General features: G+C 37.8%; 1 protein-coding gene across 4 annotated transcripts in view; it reads right to left on the bottom strand.

Moving 5' to 3' along the window:
• Window positions 1-25,125, bottom strand: part of LOC129236477 (uncharacterized) — a 100,524-nt gene that overhangs the window by 36,775 nt on the left and 38,624 nt on the right. The window contains exons 1-2 of one of the 4 annotated variants that reach the window (XM_054870902.1): window positions 21,025-21,135; window positions 16,638-16,792 (exon numbers count right to left, since the gene is read on the bottom strand). The exons of 2 other annotated variants lie outside the window; for them this stretch is intronic. In XM_054870902.1, the coding sequence (XP_054726877.1) occupies window positions 16,638-16,701 (64 nt within the window). In that variant the 5' untranslated portion in view covers window positions 16,702-16,792; window positions 21,025-21,135. Of the gene's footprint in view, window positions 1-16,637; window positions 16,793-21,024; window positions 21,136-25,125 lie in introns of those variants that run through there. One more of the 4 variants, XM_054870903.1, reaches the window with a different exon arrangement.

The following is a 25,125-nucleotide window of genomic DNA, read 5'->3' on the forward strand; positions in this document are numbered from 1 at the left end:
TACCCTATCAAGGAAAAAAAGCAAAACAGTTGATGTCTTATTTTCGTTTCTTTTTTCTAGTTGCTGCTTGCTTAGGAAACTTAAGATCTTACTTAGAAGTAATTTTTCCAATTGTGTGTGCTCTATGCGGCCACCAAAATCCATATATCTTTCCAATAAAATTCCACCCTATCTAAACTAAATTTTTTTTTTTTCAAAATCGCCACAAAATATCGCAACAAACATCCGCTTTTTCAAATGACCAATTCTCAGTAATGAGAAGTACCAACTGGAGCGTAAAGTACTGCAATTCATCCAATGACAGCTGCTAAAGCTGCTAATCTCTTCGAATTCCGACACCATCAACACTACTACACTCCTTCACTTTACAATCGCTATCTCAATCATGAAGGATGCAATAATGGCGAGTAGTTGCCTACGCATATAATTTTAAATGAGCGCTGAACCTTCACCTATTTCTACCAGCTCTGGTTCAACAGGGCATAACAAATCTCATAGAAAGAAAAGCTCACGAGGTGCTTTAAAAAGGCGAGTGAAGCGTAAAGAAACCCTTTCTTAGAAAAGTCGCATTGATGTGGCATATGCAAACACCTACTTATGTACTTATATAATATACTTACATACCTACATCTGTATATGCAATCTCGTGAAAAGCGAGAACATAAAAGGTTTTAGATTGATGCTAAACTGACTTGGTCAAAATGTGTGTTCTGATGGGTGAAACAGTGCATGGCATGGAGATCGATAAGTTTTTATGCTTATGCACACATGCATAGTAAATATTCCCTAACACCATGGCGCTTCTATTACATTAGCTATCAATCGCATTTTGAATGCTGTCAATCTATTAAAAAGAAATTTAAGCTCATTACTTTTATATTATTTGGTACAACAACAAAATATAAAAAGGAGCAATCAAAGATGCAACAAATGTATTTATGTTTGTGTACTAGGTATGGTAATCGCGGAATTCTACGATTACGGGATCCCGATATTTTTCAAGTCCCGGAAATAATGAAATTATCTTGAATTAATTTCGTGATCCCAAAAAAGTTTAAATATCGAATTAAAGGAAATAAGAATTGTATGTAGTACTAATTTAAATGAAGCCAAAAGTTTTAAGGAAAATTTGAATGATTTTTTATATAAATCTTCAAAAGTTTACTTAAATCGAAAAACTTATAATTCATTCCAAGAAATTTAACTATTTTGTAATGGCGGAGATAGGGTTCATTATCTGCAATTTTCTTTTGAAAGCTCAGCCGGTAGGTGTGGAGGCGAAATATATTTTGTATCAAGATTAGAAGACTCGACTTTGAAGATTAAGCCCACTTGATGTTATTTATACAAATTTTGAAAAAGCCTTTGACAATGTTAATCATACTATGCTTTTGAATAAAGTCTCTTTCGTCGGATTTGAAAGGTTAGGTTAGGTATATCTGGCTGATCTGCATAGATATCACATAGATCACAAGGGTCCGTAGTGTTACAAGTGTGGTTGAAGTCGTGTTAAATGTAGTTCGTTATACATGTCTTGACGAGTTTTAATAAACCTTACCAACTTTTTTCAGCAATATCCGTCAGAGATAGAAGGTATAGGGATCCCAGGCAGTTGTAACGAGTTCTGCTTAGAGCAGGGCAGTAGCAAAGGAGGTATTCTAATGTACCCCTTTCTTCTTCGCATAAGTTAAGCGCGTCGTTCTGGACCAATCCGAACTGTGTGATATGGAGTCAGGCAGTACTCCAAACCGCATTTTACATTTCTTCCTTGGGAGTGATAAAATAAAGTTCGTTGCTTTCGTGTTGCAAGTTCGTAGCATTATTTGGGCAATCCTGTGGGAAGTCGAGGATTCCCATATAGACTATGCTTTCAGAGTTAATTCCTCGCCTAGTTCCGTCTTCCAAACTGAGATTGGGGGATATATGGTCGACGTACCCATCCGAGGCAAGAGGAAGCCTAGCTTAGCAAGCTCGCCAACTCTCTCATTTCCTTATATTTCTTTGAGCACCGGTACCCACTCAATTGTGACCTGTCTATTCGCGCAGAGCTCATCCATTTTGGATCTACAGGGTTGCACATGGAACAGTTCACAGGCAACTGGTTCAGTTGGGAAAGGTTTCAAAGCTGGGAAAATGGGTTCCGCATTGACTTTCCGTCGCCAATCTTCAGCAAAGAGTGAATGTGTGTTCTCAGCTGCTGCAACGGCTTGAAAATGGAAGTTTTTTGAACCGTATCGTTACTGGTGATGAAAAATGGGTCTTTTACAATAATCCGGTTCGCAGATGCCAATAGTTAGAAAAAGATGAAACACCAGAACCAACCTCTAGAGATGGCCTTCACCCCAAGAAGATTCTGCTGTCTATTTGGTGGGATATGGCCGGTATTGTTTATTATGAACTTCTGGAACCAAACCAGACGATAACTGCTGATTATTATTCCCATCAGCTATCAAACCTAAATGAGGCACTTAACAAAAATCGACCGCCTTTAGTGAATAGACGCAAAGTTTTGCTTCACCACGACAACGCAAGACCTCATACCGCAAGGCAAACTTTAGGCAAGCTGAACGAGCTTGATTCGGAGCTAATGCCGCATACACCATAATCTCCGGATATTGGATCTTGTGAGTATCACCTATTCCGTTGACTTCAATCCCATATGAGTAACAAGAATTACTCCTCAAAAGAAGCTATAAAAAGGGATATCGAAGCATATTTTGGCTCCAAAGACAAAAAATTTTTGAGCAGGGAATTCAAAATTTGCCTAAACATTGGGAAGACATTGTAAATAATGAAGGGAAATATATTATTGATTAATAAATACTTTCAACATCTTTTTTATTAATTTTAAAACCACCTTTAAAAAACGCACGAACTTATGGATTAATATTTGACCCAATACGCGGAGGAGATGGCAAGTACGAAATCGGGCACAATAATGAGCTGCTAAGTATCTGCAATGTCGAAGATATTGTAAGATTTATCAAGTCGCAGAGCATCAGAGGGGCAGGTCACATCATCCGTATGGATGACAGTAGATCACAAAAAGTTCTACTGGACTGCAATCTTTTATGCTCAAGACACCGTGGCAGACCAAAAACAACTTCCCTGCATTACGTCACCGAGAACCTGAAAAAATCAGGTGCCGAAAACTGGAAATCTCTAGCGCGGGATCGTGTTGAATGGGGAAAGATTGCTGAGGCAGCTAGATAAAACCCACGCCGGGTTGTAACGCTAATCAATATTGATTTAATTTTAATATGTAATTTCTTTATGAAAATATAAATACTTCTCCGGCAAAAACGTATAAATCCCAGTTTCAAACTGTGTGTAGCTTAAAATAAAAATTCAACGAATTTTCATCAAATTTTCCAAAAATTTTTTTTAAATTTTGGCATTGATTTATTAAATTTTTTGTTTTTTTTTTATTGTATCGCATTCAAAAAAAAAGTAGCCCATATAATCAATGCAAAAAGGTAAACTTCGCCGTCAGCATCGTAAACGTTCGCTAGTTTCGCACTAAATAGCCGAGCGACTCCGTAAGACTCCGGCGTACACCACTACTTTAAATTCACTAGAAGAGAAGCAGTGCACTACTAGTGGATTTCTCTGCAGGGTATATGTGTATATGTAACATCTTATTATTGTATGTATGTAACATATTGACTTACATGCCTACATGAAGAGCACACAAGGAGGCAAATGAAAAATCAGCCGGAATAAAAATAAAATAAAAAACAGCTTTAACAAACAGCACAGATTTGTATACGCGTGCAAACATACATACATACATGAGTACAAGTGCGTACTGTTAAGAACCAAATTTACTCAAAATTTAATTTGTTTATGTTCTTATGTATGTACTATGGCCGCGGCTGCTTTGTGGGGTTACTCTATTATTTATTAGCTTGACTTGTTATTGCTTGTCATAAATTCACATGTTTGTCAGTCTTAAGAGTTTTTTATATGGGGTGTACACTATCAATTTGGGAAACCAAATAGTTGTATCTACATGTGTACATTGTTTTTAGAACGTAAAATATAATAAAAAACAATTCTAATTTTTAAAGAAAAATATAAAGTTGAAAAATTAAGAACCGAAGGCGTTTTAATTTTAGGAATAAGGATTTATAAAATAATTAAATTAAAAAAACTTTTGAAAGCATTAAAAGATACCAGTCCTGGAGCATGTAAAGATATTTTATTATACAGGGTGGCGCTAAATTAATCACCCTACCGAAATATTTATATTTCGTACAAATAACGTCATACGCTAATCATATTTGATACTTGTGAATTAAACAACTGCTGCCTCAGTTGTGACCTATGGCTTTTGACTGTAATCTCTTTTGTAAAATTTACCTGATTTTCCGAGATGTATGGCAAAATTCCGTAAAAATATTTTTTTTGGTATCCATTTATTTACAACATATCTTAGAGACAATAAGCAAATTTGTTAAGGGGGAAGCTGGTCTAGAATTTTGAAAAAATCGAAAAATTTTTTTTTGTCTTAAAAGGTGCTTTAGGGTCTTAGAAATAATATACCAAATGAGGGATGCCAGCAAAAATGTCTAAATGCCCAAATTTTTCATTCGACGGCAGTGCCTCGCAGGTATGCCCCGAACGCTACTTACAACTTTAAACGCGTTTTTCTCGAAATCACTTTTTTTAAACTGGCCGAAGACATAACTCGAACAAATCTTTACCGATTCTTACGAAATTTTGACAATACATTCGAAATACCTTGCTCCGGAGACGTACGTAGGATTTTTTATTTATATTACATAGTTTTTTTTTTAATCAACAATTTTATGTCGTTCTTTATAGTGAAAATTGTAACTTTTTGTTCAAACGTGCACCATTTCGCAAAAAAACAAAATATCGAAAAAATCCTACGTACGTCTCTTTCTGTTGTTATACAGAAACTAAAAAAATTTTATTTTTTGATCCAGGACAAAAATTAAGGAGTTTACGTCTTCGGCAATGGACCCACTAGAAAAAAAGGCGCCTTAGGAGAACTGCTGGACAGCGGCCATTTTGAAATTAATTCAGACGAAAAATTTTGTATTTGTACCATGAAAGCTATATTATTAAACCTATTTCACAGATTTTCGATTGATTCCTTTGTTGAGTCAAAATAAATTCATAAAATATGCCCATTTTTTGCGCTCTAGACCAGCTTCCCCCCTTAAGTCAAGCTCTGATTGTAGATGTTGAGAGGCTTTCGCCCGAAACTGTACGCGGCAATTAAAGCTAATGTCATCAGCATATGTAGCCATGTTAATATTGTTTGATCATATATATAGTACAGCGCACTGGACCCCAAACAATTCCTTGTGGAACTCCAGCATTAATAGTTTTTTATTGAGGATGTTTATATTTGCTGTTGAACATAGTAAAAGTGTCTATCATTTAAGTACGATTTAATTAATAGAAAATATGGAGCCGGAAGTCATTTCTGTATTTGATATAAAATACCAGCGTGCCAAATTATATCAAACGCTTGCTGTACATCAAGACTGTACATCAAGAAACACGGCACAAAAGTACTTTTCATTTTCCAGCGAGTTTGTTAAAATCATTCACAACTCGCTGACACTACTCAAATGTTCCATGTTTCTTTCTGGACCCAAACTGATGTTCCGGTACAATAGCGAGTTCATCCAACACCAGCAAGAATCTTCTCAAAAATATTTTTGCAAATACTTTGGAAAATGTAACCAGCTTTCATTTTTCAGGCTTATTGGACCTTGGTATCATAATTACTTCGGCACATTTCCATTGACTTGGAAAATCATTTAAACGGAGGGTTGCGTTAGAAAAAACAAAGATTAAGATCACTAAGTTACCATTATCTCCGGATATATTTAGTCAATTTCCACATTTTTCTATGAAATTAATCCATTTCGGCTTAGAAGCTAAGCATTAAAAAAATGATAGAAAGTTTTGCATAATTTTTAATAAAATTTCACAAAACAAATTAGTTAATTAGTTCTTCTGTAAATTAAGACTCAAAAACGCATTTTTCTTCCGTTTTCTTTTTTCAACGTGTAGTATGAACTTTGAAGAAGAAATATAAAAATGATTACGAACTATAACCTTTCAATATATTTTGTATATATTTACAAATATACTGATGAAGTCCTTTTATTTGTCTAAATTAAACTCAAACTTGAAAGACCCTATAAAAATTCGAATTGTATCAAATTGTAAATAAGTCTAATGTCCCATATTATGGAAATGCGTAAATGCTGTTGTTGCTTTTTTTGTATATGTAATTATTTTTAAGCTTTTGGGGCCGTTTGTTGTTGTTTTACAGTATTTTGCTACCCATTCATGATTGATATTAAATAAATACCGTGGACAGTACTTGCACATGTATGTAATGATACCCAGTAGTAAATCGAACTTGTTCAGTATTAGAGTATAGCTGGGTTATCAGGGAATGGTGCTAGTTCTCGCTACCATTCAATGTTCCCAATTGTAGAATTTTATTACTTGCATAGGTATGTGCATGGCGGCCGCTGTAGCCGAATGGGTTGGTGCGTGACTACCATTTGGAATTCAGAGAGAACATAGGTTCGAATCTCGGTGAAACACCAAAATGAAAAAAAACATTTTTTTAATAGCGGTCGCCCCTCGGCAGGCAATGGCAAACTTCCGAGTGTGCATGGCGACTTGCCATTAACTCATTTTAAACTGGTTCCATTTGCTTTCCTTGACAATAAATTGAATCCAAAAAAAATGGATCTATTGTTACAATTTTGGTCGGAACAGCGAGCGGACACTAATGCATTCCATTTATCACGATTTTGTGCAATTAACCGAATATTAGATCATCTACCAAATTGTTGAAATTCAGCATTCTTATCGATGCACTTATGGGCCATCCTCTCCTTCGTGAACCTTGGGGGTTCCACTCGAGTGTCATTCTAGAGATGCCATTATTTTCCAAATTTAATATTTCCGGCCCGATAAGGCGTAGGCGTGGGAGTGAGCTATCTTTACCATATTTCGTATTCATTCTATCCTAAGTGAAAATGAAATAAATACAAAATTTCAACGAAATCGGAACGCGCTTACTAATCCTCCGTTGGGTGCCCAGGTCTGAGCAGATCTTTTTCGACCTTAGACGTGACTTTAACATATTTCTATTATAGCTAACGACTTGAGCTTCCAGGTAACTTCCTAAAATTCAATTTTCTATCGATTTATGGATATAATCTGTGAAAAGGGATCCTTCAACAGCACGAAATAAAGGATTTAAAGCGATACACCTTCGGTTGGGCACCCGAGCCTGGCCAGACCCATGCATTTGTATAGGAATATGTGGCACACGGGCCAGATTTACAATTCAGTTTCAAGTATCATTTTTAATTGCTCACCTCTTTCAATGGTTTTGTCATGCATTGAAGTACCTACAGAAGCAAAAATAATCGCTGAAAATGTTTTGGTTTGTGAAAAAAAGGAATTTTTTGTTTTGTTCTTTACTTTGACATATTTCGAAGGAAATTGAAGGAAAAAAAGTTGATTTCAATGAAATATATGGTAAAATATGAGCACGCAAAAAGTGTATGAAAGATCTTTGAGTGCTGTTGACATTCTGGATTCATGAATGCAATACAATTGAAACTAGTTTTTCGACTCCTTTTAGACAAACACGGCAATCTGCCTAGCTGTGAGTGTATCGGCTCCGGTTCATTGCTTGACTACAATATTCCCAGGGATTTTTTTTTGCCGGGACAACTAGCAAGTGCAGCACTCAGACATTAATTGAGTCCATTGTACTACACTTGGATTCCCTTTTAATTTTCTTTAAGTCTACCCGTTCTCCGAAGAAATCTGAGTAGATCTTGTGGTGCCAAGGAGCCAAGGTGGTCGTTTCTTAACACATCAGTGTCACAGACCTCAAACCTGATTTGAGCGAAGGCGGGGCAGACGCACAGGAAGTGGTCCGCCGTCTCATCCTCCTCTTCACAAGCCGTGAGCTTCGCCCACGGAAAGTGGCCCGCCATCAGTCCAACCAGCTGTCTGCACTGCCTTCTGCTTAATGACAGGAGGGTTTGCAACAGTCGATCGGACATGAAAGGTAACATCAGTTTAGTCCATCTGCAGCCTCTCTCAGCCTGCCAAGCTCGCTTGTGGGTTATAGTAACCCATTTGCTAACCGTGGCTTTGATGGCCGCAGAAGGGAGTGGCAAAACAGGCTCTGGGCTAAAGAAGTTGGCCTTAGAGCCCATCTTAGCTAAGGAGTCAGAGATCTTGTTACCCACGATACCACGTGTCCCGGGACCCATATTAGCATCAGGCTATTATGTCTACCGACATAGTTCAGCCTAGATTTACAGGACTTGACTACCCCTGATGTGGTTGGGGGGCTGTCTAAGGCCATGAGCGCAGCTTGGCTGTCGCTGCAGACACATATAGATCTGCCTCTGCATCGGTTTTCCACAACAAAGTTCATCGCTTCTTGAACTGCATACACCTCCGCTTGAAACACAGATGCATACATTCCAAGAGCAAAGTGCAGTTTTGTACTGCTGGATTCCACGAAGAACCCAGAGCCGGAGCCATGCTCGGTCCTCGAGCCATCCGTGAAAAGACAATGTTTGCCGGGGTCATTTTTCCCAGGGATAGTAATTGATTTGTTGATAAATGATTCCATAGCCAAACGAGTAGTAGTGAATTGAGATATTATAACGGCTATATTCATACGATTTTCAATGGCTAGATCCGGATGCCCAACCGAAGATTTTAGAAAAGGTGTCCAACGAAGGGCTAATTGTGACCACACCTTTTATGAGAGCGTTACACTGTGCGACGCTGTTTGTGGAAAACCAAGCATAAACTGCGCCTCTACTTCGACAAAAGTCAGCGTATAGTCCAGAACTAGTTTTTGAGTTGGCTGTTCCCACTCTTTAATGCTGGGTATGAATTTGTATGCGGTTACATGTTTCTATGCGCACACGTAGCTATGTAATCAAGAATGTCATGCTTTTGTTGCTCTTCGACATTCGTTTCTTTTTTGTGTTTATACACACAAACGCCCATACACACGTATCCATACTTGTACATTTGTATGTGTGTATGTAACTATGTATGTATGTACATTTTGACTTTGTAATTCGTTGCTAATATTTTATTAACAGCCTAGTGATGTCATCTCATGCCAAAACTCATTAATTAAATATTCTAAATATTCACTCTTCTTTTTATTTTAAAATATGCGTGCTTTTTTAGGCACCGTAAGGTAGAAGTTGCGCCCGTTCCAGTGTTAGAAATTAATTTGCATAAAAATGTATAGTTTTTTGTTTAGTTTTTTAGTTGAGAAATATTTTACTTTTGTATGTACAAATAGTAAACGCAACAAAGAGATGAGAGGTATGTAAATATGTATTTACAAAATTATGCCTACTCAATAAAATGCATGTATGGATGTATGAATGTCGCTTCTCAGGCAAAATTTACATATAAATCTTTTTTTTTTTTAAATCGACCTTTTTTTAATTTCTATAGGCCATTGAGGCAAGCGTGTTGATATTTTTCTTATTTTAGATGGTTTTTATGAGCAGTTTTTTCCATCACAGAAATAGACTCAGAAGTTTGGAATTGCATGCCAAGGTTTTAAAAATAAAATGTTAGATGATTTTGATGGTTTACATTCGCAGTTGAAATTGGACTTCAACCTACTGCCAGTATGTCACGCGCAATCTACTAACGATACGCTTCAGGGCTCTGCTAGCCAACCCTTTGGCCACCGATGAAGCCAGTTCACGTATATCTGATTGACTTAAACCCCAGTAAACTTAGAAAATAGAAAGAGCTGCAGGTTTTAGGTTCCGCAGTTGTGAATTCTACGTTAATAGTGAGCTTGAAAAGAATCATACTGCCATACAATTTTTTTTACTATTTTGAATAATATTTATTTATTTATTTATTTATTTATTTATTTACTGATTCATGCAGTACCAAGTGAGACTATTGTCTTTTAGAAGTACTTCAACTTTTTCTTCTTCTTAATTTGGGGTGATAAACGGTTACGCGATTTTGGTCTAGTTTAACAAAGCGCACCAGCGATTTTTCTCATAATAACCAACGCCAGTTGGATACACCAAGAGAAGCCAAGTCCTTCTCCACCTAATTTTTCCAACGCAGAGGAGGCCTTCCTCTTCCTCCGCTACCACCAGCTGGTACCGCATTGTATACTGTTAGAGTGGAGCGTTTGTATCCATTCGTACAACAAGACCCAACAAAAACCCGGCCAGCGAAGTTGCTGCTCTATGTCTATGTTAACGTAAAGCTCATACAGCTCATTGTTTCATCGCCTACGATACTCGCTGTCAGAAACGTACAAAGGTCCAAAAATCTTCCACAGAATGTTTCTTTCAAACACTCCAAGGGACGCCTCATCGGATATTGTCATCGTCCACGCTTCTGCGCTATATATAGGGTTTTTTAATTAGAGGTGTTCCTTCAAAGAAAAATGCTATATTTTAATACAAATTATCGGAAGTTTATTTCATTATAAAGAGGAAGGTATGTCGTTAATAGTGGAAAATAACATCAGGTAAATGACCACCACGACCATGCACACAGGACAATAACCTTTTCATGAAATTTTCCATAACCAAATTGCACAGTGGCTGACCTATGTCCTTGATAGCCTCACGAATTCCATCTTTGAGTTTTTGAATCGATCATGGGCTGTTGGCGTAGACCTTCTCTTTCACGTGGCCCCAAATAAAAAAATCACAGGGTGTTAAATCACAAGATCTCGGTGGCCAATTGTGATCACCTCTTCGAGAGATAACATGATCCGGAAACTTTTCCCGTAAAAGATCACTGGTTTCGTTGATGGTGTGACACGTAGCTCCGTCTTGTTGAAAATAAACATTGTCCAGATCAATACTATCCAATTCCGGCCATAAAAAACCGTTAATCATCTCTCGATAGCACCTGTTATTGGAAAACCCTTTATTAGAATGGGCATGATGAGAGTCTTGTTATTTTTATTCGTCGAGAGAGGACTTTACTACTCAGTTGTCTACTTAGTCCAAAGTAGCACTTGTTGGCAAGAGAGATTCTACGTTGGATTTCAAGGCTGACATAAAATAAGGGATAGATTAACGAGGTATTTTACAACCTCGAAATTAGAACAGTCTACAGTGACGTGGGTGCCGATACGCGAGTGCTCCAACTGTTTATTCGATGACAGGAGGTACCTACTTCGTTTTGCCTTCGTTCACCACCAGACCCATTCGCTTTGCCTCTTTATTCAGTTTGGAGACGGCAGAACTAACAACGCGGTTGTTAAGGCCGATGATATCGATAACATCGGCATACGCCAACAATTGTACGTTCTTATAAAAAATTGTGCCTGAGCGATTAAGTTCTGCGTCCCGCATGACCCTCTCCAACATTAGGTTAAAGAAGACACACGACAGCGAGTCACCCTGTCTGAAACCTCGTTTGGTATCAAACGGCTCGGAGAGGTCCTTCCCAATTCTGAAGGCGCTGCTGATATTGACCAACGTCATCTTGCATAGCGGGTATACCCAATTCAGTCAACGGGGCATATCGGCAACTCCTTTCAGTGCTGTCGAATACAGCTTTAAAATCGATAGATGGTATCTGTTAAGATGGTGTCTGTCGATTCTCCTTCCATGGGTATTTTCCATCCGGAGAATGATTCCATATGTAGAAGTCCACGCAAATGTGGAAAGTAGTTGATCGTCATTCACTTGGCAGTGGTCAGGACGGTTCTTCTGCATGCGGTCCAAGCAGCGCATCACTTCCGGGTTTCGCTCAAGTATCCTCTGGGTAGCTTCCGAACATCCGTTCGAGAGCGAACTAATGTGAGAAGGCCAAGTAATTCAGGATATCTGGTTGTGCGCTGCACGTAAAAATTTCGCCCAATGAAAGCAAAATCTACAATGACATGACAATTTCAATCTACCCAATCTTGGATTCTATCATTCCTCAATATATCGCGTGTCTTTTTTTAGCTGCATGAGAACTATCGACATCGATAACTGTGCTTTGACAGTTGATAACTGTGTGGCAAACTGTGTGGCCATTTCTGTTCACTAAGATTTAACGCCAGAACAACATTTCCAAATTGTGGAAATTTACTTTGAAAAAAATAAATCTGTTCGCGGTTCATCGGTTTTTATTTCTTTCGAAATGAGGAACGAGCTGCCGTTACGGTGAATAGCCAGCGCTATCGAGCCATGCTGAATGAATTTTTCTTCCTCTTTCCAAAAATTAATCAACTAAGCATCGACGACATTGGCTTCCAACAAGACGCACTTGCCAATCGATTTATTGCAATATTCAAGCGACTATTGATGCCATACGGCCAGATTTATTAGAAAAAGTAAGTAAAAATTGGACTGATCGAATGGAAAAAGTAACTCGTAGCCGCGGCGGACATATGCGGGATATCATATTCAAGAAATAAAAACCATGAAATATTTACCATGTTATATAATAATGATTTGTATTATTGGACGTCGCTCAAGAACACCCGAAAATATTGCTGTTGTAACCGAAAGTGTTGAAGAAAACCCAGGTTTGTCCATTCCTCTTCGTTCTTTGGAATTGGGCATTCCACAAACGTCATTACACCGCATTTTGCATAAAGATTTGGGTTTTAAGGCTTATAAAGTCCAGCTAACACAAGAACTCAAGCCGGCCGATCATCAACAATGTCGTGTCTTTGCTGATTGGGTCGTTGAAATGCATGAAAATGATCCGGAATTCCATAGAAAAATCATCGTAAGTGATGAGACCCATTTCCACCTCGGCGGCCTCTTCAACAAGCAAAATTGTCTGATCTGGGACTCAGAAAATCCAAAAGTTATTGTTGAAAAGCCTCTCTATCCTCAACGTGTGGTGCGGTTTCTGATCCGGCGGAGTCATTGGACCTTACCTTATCGAAAATGAAGCTGGAGCAGCAGTTACGGTGAATAGATTGCGCTATCGAGAGATGATTAACGATTTTTTATGGCCGGAATTGGATGGTATTGATCTGGACAACGTTTATTTTCAACAAGACGGCGCTACGTGCCACACAAGCAACGAAACCATTGATATTTTACGGGAATAAGACCTCTTATTGGAAAACCCTTAATATCCTACTGTACTTGAAATGCGTGATATGGCGGCAATGAAACTAAAATGTATATATATGCAGATGTGCGTATGTACATAAATTGTTTCACCAAATTGTAAATAAAACATGTTTTCATTCATAAATATGTCAGACTTCGTGCCAAAAAAATGTAAAAATATTAAATTACACATACATATATACATAAGTACATACGAATATACGCATACTCAAACGCAATATTACGCACTTAGATATTACTTGAACTTTTACCAACTCAAAATTTCAAATATTTTAGTTAAGCGCTTTCTGCCCCAAACGAACGATATATGTATGTATGTATGTATTCATGTATTTGCCTACACTACATGTAAATTCCCTTGTTTAGCGTTCGTCTGCCCCAAATTAACAACCTTTCTAAGACCGCACAGCAGGATTTTGACACCCTGGTGCTAAAAGCTCTTTCATTGCCTATCAACAGCTTACAGATATCTTCTCATCTGTTCTGTGATTAAATTATTTTGCATTCGTACGTGTGCTCACATGATTAAGTCACTTTACAATAACACTTTTTACAACAAAAGTCTTACGCACATGCGTTTTATATGGAAGAAAATTTTCAACACCACATGCAAAAAAAACGGTCAAAAATCAACGCGATTTTTGAGTGACTTCAAACCAATACTTTTTATTAAAATTGATTGGGCTATAAAACTGCATATACAAAAGTTTTTAAAATTTCTGATTAAAAAGTTCAAATATTACTATATATTTGATATGATTTTTTTTATGTTCGTTAAATTTTTGTGAGTATCGTAAAAAGTTTGATACTGTGATTTACGTTCTGTCAAAAAATATCGGGAAATTGTTCATTTAAAAAGCGCGCGTTACACATACACAGTATGTTCAATAAATAACAGAACTTTTTATTTAAATCATGGAACACGTAGAGCTATCTATTAAACTTTGATCATATTAAAAAAGGTACAAGCGTCAGCTTTCAACCGCAGCCAACTTCATGTAAATCGTTTGACAGGTTAAAAAGTTACGCGCCTTTTATTTAGAGTATGTTTCTAGCTTGTGTCGTAAAAATACAATGGAGCAAGGAGCAAATATTAAATTCTGTGTTAAACTTGAAAAAACATTTGGTGAGACGTACGAATTGATGCAAAAAGTTTATGGTGATGATTGTTTAGCTCGTTCAAATGTATATAATTGGTTTAAACGATTTAAAAATAGTCGTGAAGATTTGAATGATGATGAAAGACCTGGTCGTCCAGAAGCAAGTAATCATGCTGAATTGGTGGAAAAAGTCCGCGAAATCATTGCTGTTGACGGAAACTTCACTGTAAGAATGTTGGCTGAAAAATTAAATTCATCTACTGGTACTATTTGGAATATTTTAACTGACGATTTGGGTAAAAGAAAGGTTTGTGCACGCTTTGGTCCACACCAATTAAATGAAGATCAAAAAATCGCTCGTGCAGAGCATTGTAAAGACATCATTTCAACAGCTGAAAACGATCCAGATTTTCTTGATTCGATCATAACTGGTGACGAAACATGGTGCTTCAAATATGACCCTGAAACTATGCGTCAATCTACAGAATGGTAGACAAAAGGGGAGCCAAAAGCAAAGAAATTGCCATTTCAGAAGTCAATAATCAAAACAATGTTGATCACGTTCTACGATTCCAAGGGTATTGTACACAAGGAATTTGTTGCAGAAGGTCACACTATTAGTGGAGAATACTATTTACAAGTTTTACATCGTTTTTGGTCAAGAATTGTTCGTGTAAGACCTGAATATCCAGAGGAGAAACAGCTGTTTTTATTGCACGATAATGCACCACCTCACAAAATCAAAAATGTTCGTGAATTTTTGATGCAAAAACATATTTGTGTCATCGACCACCCTGCGTATTCTTCTGATCTATCACCATGCGATTATTTTCTGTTCCCTAAATTGAAAACTGCCATGAAAGGTGCGTTTTATGATGATATTCCAACCATTCAAGCAGCCGTGACACTGGTGTTAAAGAACATTCCCTTAGATGACATAAAAAAATCCATGCAGAAATTGGTTGCTCGTTCTGAACGTTGTATCGAGTTAAATGGAAACTATTTTGAATAAAAAATAGCTTTCAAACACAGTACGATACGTGTTTTATTCTAGATCTGAAAATTTATGTTATTTATTGAACATACTGTGAACTTGTATGTCTACATTTTTTTGTTGGAATGTTGGTACAACCGTCCTCTATAGTATCGCAGAGTTTGAGCGTGATCTGTCAATTACCTTGTTTTTGGCATTTAATTATGTATATCAGTCAACCGCAGGTGTGCTCTGCGATTTTCACTATGGATAAAAATATCGAATAAAGAATTTGTATTATATTTTGTGTTTTCAACGGGATTTCGTGTACCGGATCGTTAAAAATGTTGCAGAAAGTCTATGACGAGTGTGCTTTATCAAAAACACGAGTTAACGGCTGGTATAAGGTTTTTGCAGAGGGCCGAGAAGTCGTGGAAAATTTGCCCTGATCTGGTCGCCCATCAACGTCTTCAACGGATTAAAACGTCGACAAAGTCAAGGAAATCGTGCTGGAAAACCATCATTTAAGTTTGAGGGAGGCAGCTCGTGACACTAGCGGCTCTCACGAATCAATTTGCAACATTTTACAGCATCAATTTGGCATGAGACGCGTGGGTGCACGACTCGTTTCAAGACAGTTGAATTTCTTTCAAAAAATTCATCGGAAGAAGGTGGCTGAAGACATGCTTGAGCAAGGGAATTCGGACCCAACGTTTATGCAGCGCATCATAACAGGTGGTAAGACGTGCGTATATGAGTTTGACATGCAAACCAGTCAACCGCCAACAGGTGGCTTAATGGCGCTATCCACATGAGCCGGAACCCAAAAAACCACGTCAAAGTCGGTCAAAAGTGAGAGTCATCCACTCGATTTCTTTGATTATCATTTTGTGTTGTGCACTTGGAATTCGTTCCAAATGGCTCTACGGTAAATAAAGAATATTATTTGGAAGTTATGCGACGTTTGAAAGAGAATGTGCATAGGAAACGGACCAATTTGAGGAAAAAAAACTCATGGATCTTGCACCATGATAACGCATTGCCTCACAAGGCTCATATTGATGTGAATTTTCTTTTTCCCAAAACTTAAATTACCATTCCGCGGTGCCGCTTTGTGTCGATAGAGATCATAAGGGAATTCGCTGAAAGAGCTGAAGAAGATCTCTTCAAACGCGTTTAAACGATGTTTTGATGACTGGACTAATCGTTGGCATATCTGCATTGCTTCGAATGAAGCCTACTTTGAAGGCGGCAAAATAAATTTTGATGGTTAAATAATTATTTACATCGTATTGAACAATTCCCTGTACTTTTTTTTACAGAATGTACATATACTTTAAAAAATATTTTCCCTATTACACAGTGTAATTTTATGTTCTTGTGTATTTATATAACTTTAATTATGTCACCCATAAAATTTGGAATACGTACTATTTAAAGTTCTCACATCGGCAGTGGTGAGGTTTCCTTGTTTATACCTTCTTATCAGTTCCATGTTGGCATGCTAAATTCGAAAAAGCACAATTGTTTTATGTTGCTAAACTTCCGTTGGTTTTCACTGCATTACATGCGGTTTCAGAGCTTCACTTCAATACAACTTTTTTAATTAAAATGTGATAAAAAGTTATTAAGAACTAATTTCACACATAACACTGAATAGCAAAATTTTTGGAATAGTAAAGCGATCATATGAAAGTGCACACTTCACTAGTACACCATTTTATTGGTGGAGCAATCGTTTTGAATAACTTTTTTACTAAATACAATAAAAAGTGTGTTGAGAGATGGAATTCTTTATTTTGATCTTTGCGGGCTCCAATTTGTTGTCTTAGGGTGATTGAAATATTCCGTGATGCACGATTCGCTCCTTTTAAAATTAGTAATTCGGAGAAAAATCTTACTAAAAATGTGAATTTAAGGGATTCCATGGTTCAATACATGCGAGGATCGTTTGAAAAGTCCGTGCAGACTCAGAGAGATGCCACTGCGGACGAATATCGAGGTTACGTTTAGTTAATAGCATCTCATGGAAGAACACACACCAAGTCTCAGCCAGATAGGCCAAATTCTTTGTGTTTGGCATTCGTTTGAATCGAGAAAGCCTAGTGTTTTTCCTTTTACATCACAACGACGCACGCACTCACGCTTAGTGGTCGTGGTCGCAAAATTAATGGAAATAGGGTTTCAACTCGTTTCACATCCCCCTTATTCTCCAGATTTTGCTCCCTCGGATCACTTAGATTACTATTTGCTACCCAATTTGAAGAAATGATGGTGGGAAAAAGGTTTTATTCAAGCGAGGAGGTGATTGCAGAAACAAATCCTATTATTCGAAAGGGATCAACAGGCTGGAACATGGACGAAGGGTACAAGGCTTAAAGAGAAACTATGTCGAAAACTAAAAAAAGGATTACCCCAAACAATGAGGCAATTTTTTTTTTTGCACAGACTTGTCAAACGACTCTCGTAACACAACGCTCTTTGTCCGTGCATTTAGAATAGTTGACACAAGTCACGAAGGCTGAAAAAAAAATGTTTACAGAGGCTGACGAAAGATTGATATTGAGGAAAATCAAGAAAGACCCAACCATAAGTGCTCCAGCGTTGACAAAGGAAGTTCTGCTGATACGCAGCAGTTCTCGTTATCCGAAACCATACAAATAATTCGCCGCATTGCCGATTTTCATCGAAGAACAGCTCAATACGAATAATTTGCTAGTGCGTGGATAATAAAGTCCAGACTACAGATTGCTAAAAGTCATATTAATAACGGCGAGACCACTTTATTTCTGCTGACGAAAGCAAATTTAATACTTCAGCAGAAGGGCTCGAAAACTTGACTTTCATACAGCAAATTTAAGTTTATTGAAATATACTTCATTTCAAAGTGCTGAAAAATGGGGTATTCGCGATATATTTCAATTATTTCAAGACAATGACTGGAAACACAAACCGAGTATGTCTCAATAATGGCTTATCGGGAGCAATCCCCATGTGATTGAAACGCTAGCCGATTCGTACGATCTGAATGAAGTTGAGAATTTATGAAGTGTTCTTGCGTGAAATATTAGAAAACATCACCAATCATCAGCAAGCAACAGGCCTTAAAAGGATAGGAGTGGTAGAAAATAGCACTCGAATATACCAAAAAAGGCTGTCTTACTGCAGTCTTATCTAAAATCAGTTTTAAAACAAAAGAGCTACCCTACAAAATAGTAATTAATCAAAATCTTCATAAAATTTGTATAAATTTTGATGTTTACCTAAACACTCGAAATAAGCTGTGTCCAAATCAATTCAACTCTTCTATGGAGGTTCTGATTCCAACAAAAAATTATAAACAACTTGAATTTTATTAACTGATGAGCTGGCTAGACAGTGGACAGTGGAAAGATAAGCATCGCGTCAGCTCAGCGAACTCAGGATTAGTGCAAAGTTGCGAAATTCTTCTAATCACAGGTAGAATGACGGCGCTTGAGGGAACTTTTAAGGCTAACAAAACCGCAGCTCTCGAATTTAATAGGTGTCCTTACCGGGCATTGTACGTTAGGTATACATGCGACAAGGCTTCAAACTACTTCAAATCCTTTCTGCAGAAGTTGCCTAGAGGATGCAGTGGAATCATCTCAGCATCTACTCCTTAGCTCACGTCGGGCTAAGATTGACACCTCTCATAAGGCTCTCACTTTTTTTCTACACCTGCGGATATCTTCTTCTTGATTGGCGTGGTAACCACCTACGCGATTTTGGCCGAGTTTAACACAGCGGACCAGTCGCACTTTCTCGTGCTAACCGACGCTAGTTGGGCAAGTGAGGCCAAGTCGTTCTCTAACTGACCTTTCCTACGCAAAGGAGGTCTTCCTTTTCCGCTGCTACCACCAGCTGGTACCGCATCGAATACTTTCAGAGCCGGAGCGTTTGTACCCATTCGGACGACATAACCCAGTCAACGTAGGTAGGTAGGTGAAATGGTTGAAGTGCCAGTCTGGCACTCCTCAAATAGCACTAAAGCGCCATTTTGATACCATTATGAGACCTCCAACAGGAAGATATCTACAGCTAGCCAGAGCTATTGATATAATGGAGAAGATTGATTGGATTTAGGTTGGCGCACTGCCCCAGGCTGTCGAAGAAAGAAGCACCCAGTGACCTTAATCGTCTAGCTGCCAAACCCGGACATTTACAGAGAAAATGCTCTACAGTCTCCTTCCCTGAAAGGTCCCCACAGCTTCTGCAATGGAGGTTAAATGGTAAGCCTAGCTTTTCCGCGTGTTTGGAAATTGAATGGCGAGGAGTCCATAGGACTTTCTGAGTCGATGGTATATTGTACTAAGGCCAAAGGGTTTCCGAAATAGCACATGAAGAAAAGAAGCTCCATCCTTTCTGCGCTTTCTTGAGAAATAATTTGTGCAGTTTCCCTTTAACAACTTTCAGGGGGATGCCAATGCCCGGGTAGGAAGTCTCTAAGGTCAATGCAGTCCCCTTGCTGGTAAGCTCATCAGCAACTTCATTTCTCTCTATATTCCTATGTCCTGGAACTCAGATCAGAGAGATGTTACCTGCACACCCAAGAGATTTGATCTCCTTCTTACAGGAGTTTACTTATTTCGTTCTGCACCATGGCGTCGTCAGAGCCATAATCACGGCTTTACTATCGGAGAAAATGTTAATATCTCCCTCGCACCCGCGTTCCCTAAGCATTTTGCATGCCTGCAGGATCGCAAAGACTTCTGCTTGAAAAACACTGGCAGTGTTCGGTAGTTTAAAAGAGATAGATAAATTTAACAAATTAGACAAATTTGCCGATTTAGAGGAAACCCCTGCTCCGACTCCCGATTCCATGTTGTAACCGTCAGTGAAGACAGAGGTGCAAGCTTCGGTGCAGATGTTCCCCTCGATCCAATCTTGCCTTTTTGGAAACATTGTCCCAGCACGACCCTCAAACTCTAGTTTGCGGATAGAGAGATCTGCTCGAAGTTCGGAGAACGTAGCCGCTAGATTTTAATTCGCTGCGTTATGTCTATGTTGCCGTAAAGCTCGTACAACTCATTGTTTGCTTCTGATATAGCAGGTTTAAAAATCACACACCTGGTGAATGTATGAATGAGCAGCTCGAAGCGGTTAACACAAATGTAATTAGGCACCGTTTGGTCGTCATCCTCCAATCCAATGCGCTTTCTTTTTTTCTTTTACCCCTGATCGGTTCTCCCGTCTGTGTTTTTCCTTTGCATGAACGAATTTGATTCTTTGCCTAAGTGGGCCCCTCGCGTGTGTAGCCATTTATCCTAACCTAACCCCATTTATAGAAATATTTTCCCATAGGCTGCTCATTCTCTAAAAACTTTAATGATTGGCAAAATCATGAATAATTTTTTGTTTCAGTTTATTTGCAATTTAAACTGTCAACGCCAGCGCCATTTTCTACTAGCGCACTTTGAAAATGGTTTGAGCGTAGTTGTGGTTTGTGCCAAAAAATTGGATTTTCTCGGTAAATGTAAACTTTTCAAAGGAAAACCTTTTACCTTAGTTAAATTAGCTCATTAAACATCTAAGCAGAAAATTCGATTATAATATTGCAAGCTAAACCATAGAAAATCGCTCTCCTGTAAAATTTGGTGTTTCTTTGTGTTTTCCCATAATTTCGCACAAGAGGTTGTTGGTGTAGCAGCACAAACATTCCCCCTTACATGTACGGGGAATGCTGCTTGAGTGACACTCCTTGGCCGGGTATAAATTCGGGTCGTTCAGGTACCGACATGGGAACGCGTCGATATGATCGCTTTTCTATTTCAATCAAAAAAAGTAAAATTAATTTTACTACGTAATTGGAGGGAAGACGCTTTCTTATGTTGGATTCAAACGTTTCTCTACAGTTGTATACAAATTTATACAAAGTTTATGGTTGATTTTTTTTTTTTTTTTTTTTTTTGAAAACGCCTATTAACCAGATTTATTATTTTTCTTCAATATTGTTTATAATTTTCTAACATTTTTATTTACATATTTATTTGTTGCTATTTTTTGTTATTAATTTTGTTGATGTTTTTAACTTTTTTTATTTATTTTTTATTATTTTGTTTTGTTAATTTTTTACATTGTTTTTATTTGTTTGGTTTATTCCTTTTAATTTATTTTTTGCTTATGCTATGCGTCATCGAACATTTCTGATTTATGAACTTCTTCACTTTCCATTACTCACACGTTACCGCACATGTTTGTTTTGCTTTATTATTACTGCACACCTCGTAAATTTATGTCAACACAAAAAAGATAATAAAAAACAGAAATACAATAAGGCAGAAAATATCCATGCATAGGTAAATATATATATATGCACACGTTTAATGCAACCGTATTAATTGGCAGATGACGCGGTTCACAGCTCGATTGGCCAGGAAAATGTGCGAAAAGTGGTTGTGGCAATAAAACTTTTTTGCTGAGTGAGCGTGGAAAATGTGTGAGGTCATGTTGAATGTGCTGTGGAAAATAGAATTTTAATATGCCAAAAATATCTAAACAAAACTCCATCGAAAAGTTAATAAAACAAAATAGGAAGGGAATAAGCGCCTTGAACTGAGTGCGACCTGAACTGACTGGCGAATTCCCATTTCAGAACGAACCACTGAACCGCGAACGCTGATTTCTATGGCACCAACAAAAGTGAGTAGGCTGACTGAAAGTGGGATAATCATAAAGAGAAATTCAGAATTCGGCACGACTTGGAAGCTTTGAAATTTTTGCTCCGGTATATAGAAGTGGATGATAGATTAACACTTGGGCTGAAAAGTCACGGGCCTAACACATCGATGGGACTAGTTTTATTGCATTCATCTCTTTTTCCGTTAGTACTAACCTTAAAAAGACAAATGCTGAAATTTCATGATACTCTATTCCTTAGTTTGCGAGTTATTGGGCTAACAGCGACGCTACTTGTGTTATTTTCAAAAGAATGGATCAAAAGGAATTTCGTGTTTTAGTTTTGCACTGCAAAAACTACCCTTCAAGCGAAGCAATGGCTTTAAAAGTGTTATGCGGACTCCGCTTCATAAGAAACAACAATAAAACGATGGTATGCTGACGTCAAACGTGGCCGTAGAGGCACCGATGATGCACAACCCAGTGGACGTGCAAATGAGGCGGTAACTCCAAAAAATTTCAAAAAATCCACAAATTCCTTTTGAATGATCGAAAAGTGAAGTTGCGTGAGTTAGCTGACATCGTAAAGATATCAAAAGAATGAGTTGGATTTATATTGCATGAGCATTTGACTGTGAGAAAGCTCTGTTCAAAGTGGGTGCCTCACTGTTTTCCAAAAACAAGAACGTGTTGATGATTCTGAGCAGTGGCAAAACTACATGAATTGAACTTCGAACCGCTCCCACATCCACTATAGTCGCCAGATTTGGCTCTCAGTGACTACAGGCGGTTCGCAGACCTAAAAAAATGTTCGCCGGTAAGAAATTTCGCTCGAATGAAGAGATTATCGCTGAAACTGAGGCCTATTTTGAGACAAAAGATAAATCGTTCTACAAAACTGGTATTGAAATGTTAAAGCTGCGCTGGAATGATTGCGTTGTTCTTTATGAAAATTGCGTTAATGAATAAAGCTAATTTTGAATAAAAAAAACTTGTTTTCTTTGTTTGACACGGGACTTTTAAGCCCATGTGTTACAAGTATGGTGAAAAGTAGTCAGAAATCAGCTAATTCCTTAATTAATTGCTTAATAATAGTAATTTTATTATCCACTGAAAAAATACTGAAAATACGTCTAATCAGCGCCGTTTCGTGGATGGCATATTGGGGGAACTCATGTGCCATGAATAATCTCACGCATTGCCGAAGGATAAAACACCAATGAAAATTATCTGTGAAAGTGTCGCATTCGCTGGAAGAACAATTTAGCACGCGTGGCCTTTAATTCATTTAAAAGTTGGAACAAGAAATGAGAGGAAGTTTTAAAATGCACCAAAAGGCCTCGAATTTAAACCAAAAATTGAGCGCAGTAGAACATGCAAGGGTCGTAATTTCTTATTTAAGCGAAAATAATTTTTTTCTAGGTTAACACATCTGTCAGTTGTTTGCATGTCACTTTTGAAGGCAATCCGTCAGATGGTGTGCATACTAACTGTGCACAACACAAATATATACCCACCAAATAGAGACCCAACCAAATTTAGTTGAACAAAGGGATGATCTGAAAGTTTTTGTTTCTAACAAAATATCATGCAGGAATGTGCTGAAAATGTTAATGTTCGCTAACGGAGACTCATCAATATTGAAAACACAATATTGGATAGTACTATGTAAAGGGTGATCAGATTGGAAATACTTTTTCCAATAGTGACGACGAAATAGGCTGTTTAATAAATCAATTCAAATGTTTGAAAGAAATTCATATAAAAGCTTAAAATAAACTAATATACACTTAATTAATTTCATTTTATTGAAAAGTAATAAAGTTTTACATTTTTAAATCAAACCACCTTCATCAACAGAAGAGACTATCTCTGCAATAGATTAATGGACGAATGAATGAAACGAAATAAAAAGCGCACAACTTCAAAATCGCTAAAAAAATAGTCCCCATAAAACGTGACCTTACAGTACATACGTTTTGCAGTATTCAAAGACATTTCATCATGGAACGACTAACACCTCAAATCGTACAATTGCATTAAGAAAATCGACGCTCTCTGAAAAGCCGATGGCGATCAGCGATCAGCGATGAGTCCCATATTTGGAATAGTGGCTACGTCTATTAGCTAAATTTGCCGTATTTGAGCTGAAGAGCAACTCGAAGACATTCAACAAGAGAATCACATCCATTGAAAACAACCGTTTGGTGCGGTCTATGGACTGAAGGAATCATCGTTCCATATTTCTTCAAAGGCAAGGCTGGCGCCATTGTAAGAGTGAATGACAAACGCTATCGCACCATCATAAACGACTCCTCACGAGCATGGCACTGGACTGGAACCCGCAAGGGAGCGAAGGTCGCGATCGGCCAAAGAAAACTTAGAAAAGGTCGATGTTTCGCGAGCTAACAGATGGCAATATCACAACGACAACCGTGTTCGATAGAAGTCTTGTCGAGGCCCTCTGCTTCCGAGCGGAGTGAACAAGGAAAAAAGAAATATTTTTATAAAAAAATTATTAAAAAAATTTAGTACGAAAAAAATTAAAAACAAAGTATAAAAAGATGGAGTGACTTAATTATATCGACACAAGTGTGGAAATAAAGGGCCTTTCGAAAGACGCGCAAAAATTTAGATGCCTTCAGGTTTCACTATACAGAAAGTGTAGTGCTTGACAATTTTATGTGAAAAATTACATAATTTAAATGGCCACTCCATGAGCAGACCTGTAGGAAAAACCTGTCAAACAGTCAATTCATGAATGCCTAGTTGTAGGGAACACTTTGCGTCAACAGAATGTCCAGTTTTTGATATCCCAATAATTTATCCTATTCATTTATTTCTTATCTATCCTTGAGAGAACCAGTTTCCTCAAAATTTTGAACCATCTTTCGATTTTTCAACTTATTCGTAGGATTTTTAAAATTTTTTTATAACTAGCGCTTACAACCTTTTGGGTGTTTGGCCGAGCTTCTCTTCTTGTTTTCATGTGCGTCTTGATGTTGTTCCGCAAATGGAGAAGCCGGCAGTTTTAAGCACAGATTTTTTTAAGATGACCTTTTGCATGGCAGAAATACACTCGGAGGCTTGTCATTGCTTGCCGAGGGGCGACCGCTATTACAAAAAAACAGTTTTCTATCATTTTGGCGTTTCGTGCACGGAGATTCGAACATACTCACATCCGAATGGTGAATGAATTTGAAAAGGTCGAGCCAAGGAGCACCAGGCGATTTGGTGGCTCCCAAAACACTCAGGCTAAAGAGCCCATTGTATTTAAAGCTCT

The sequence above is a fragment of the Anastrepha obliqua genome, chromosome 1 (assembly GCF_027943255.1).
Source record: "Anastrepha obliqua isolate idAnaObli1 chromosome 1, idAnaObli1_1.0, whole genome shotgun sequence".
NCBI classification, from domain to species: domain Eukaryota; kingdom Metazoa; phylum Arthropoda; class Insecta; order Diptera; family Tephritidae; genus Anastrepha; species Anastrepha obliqua.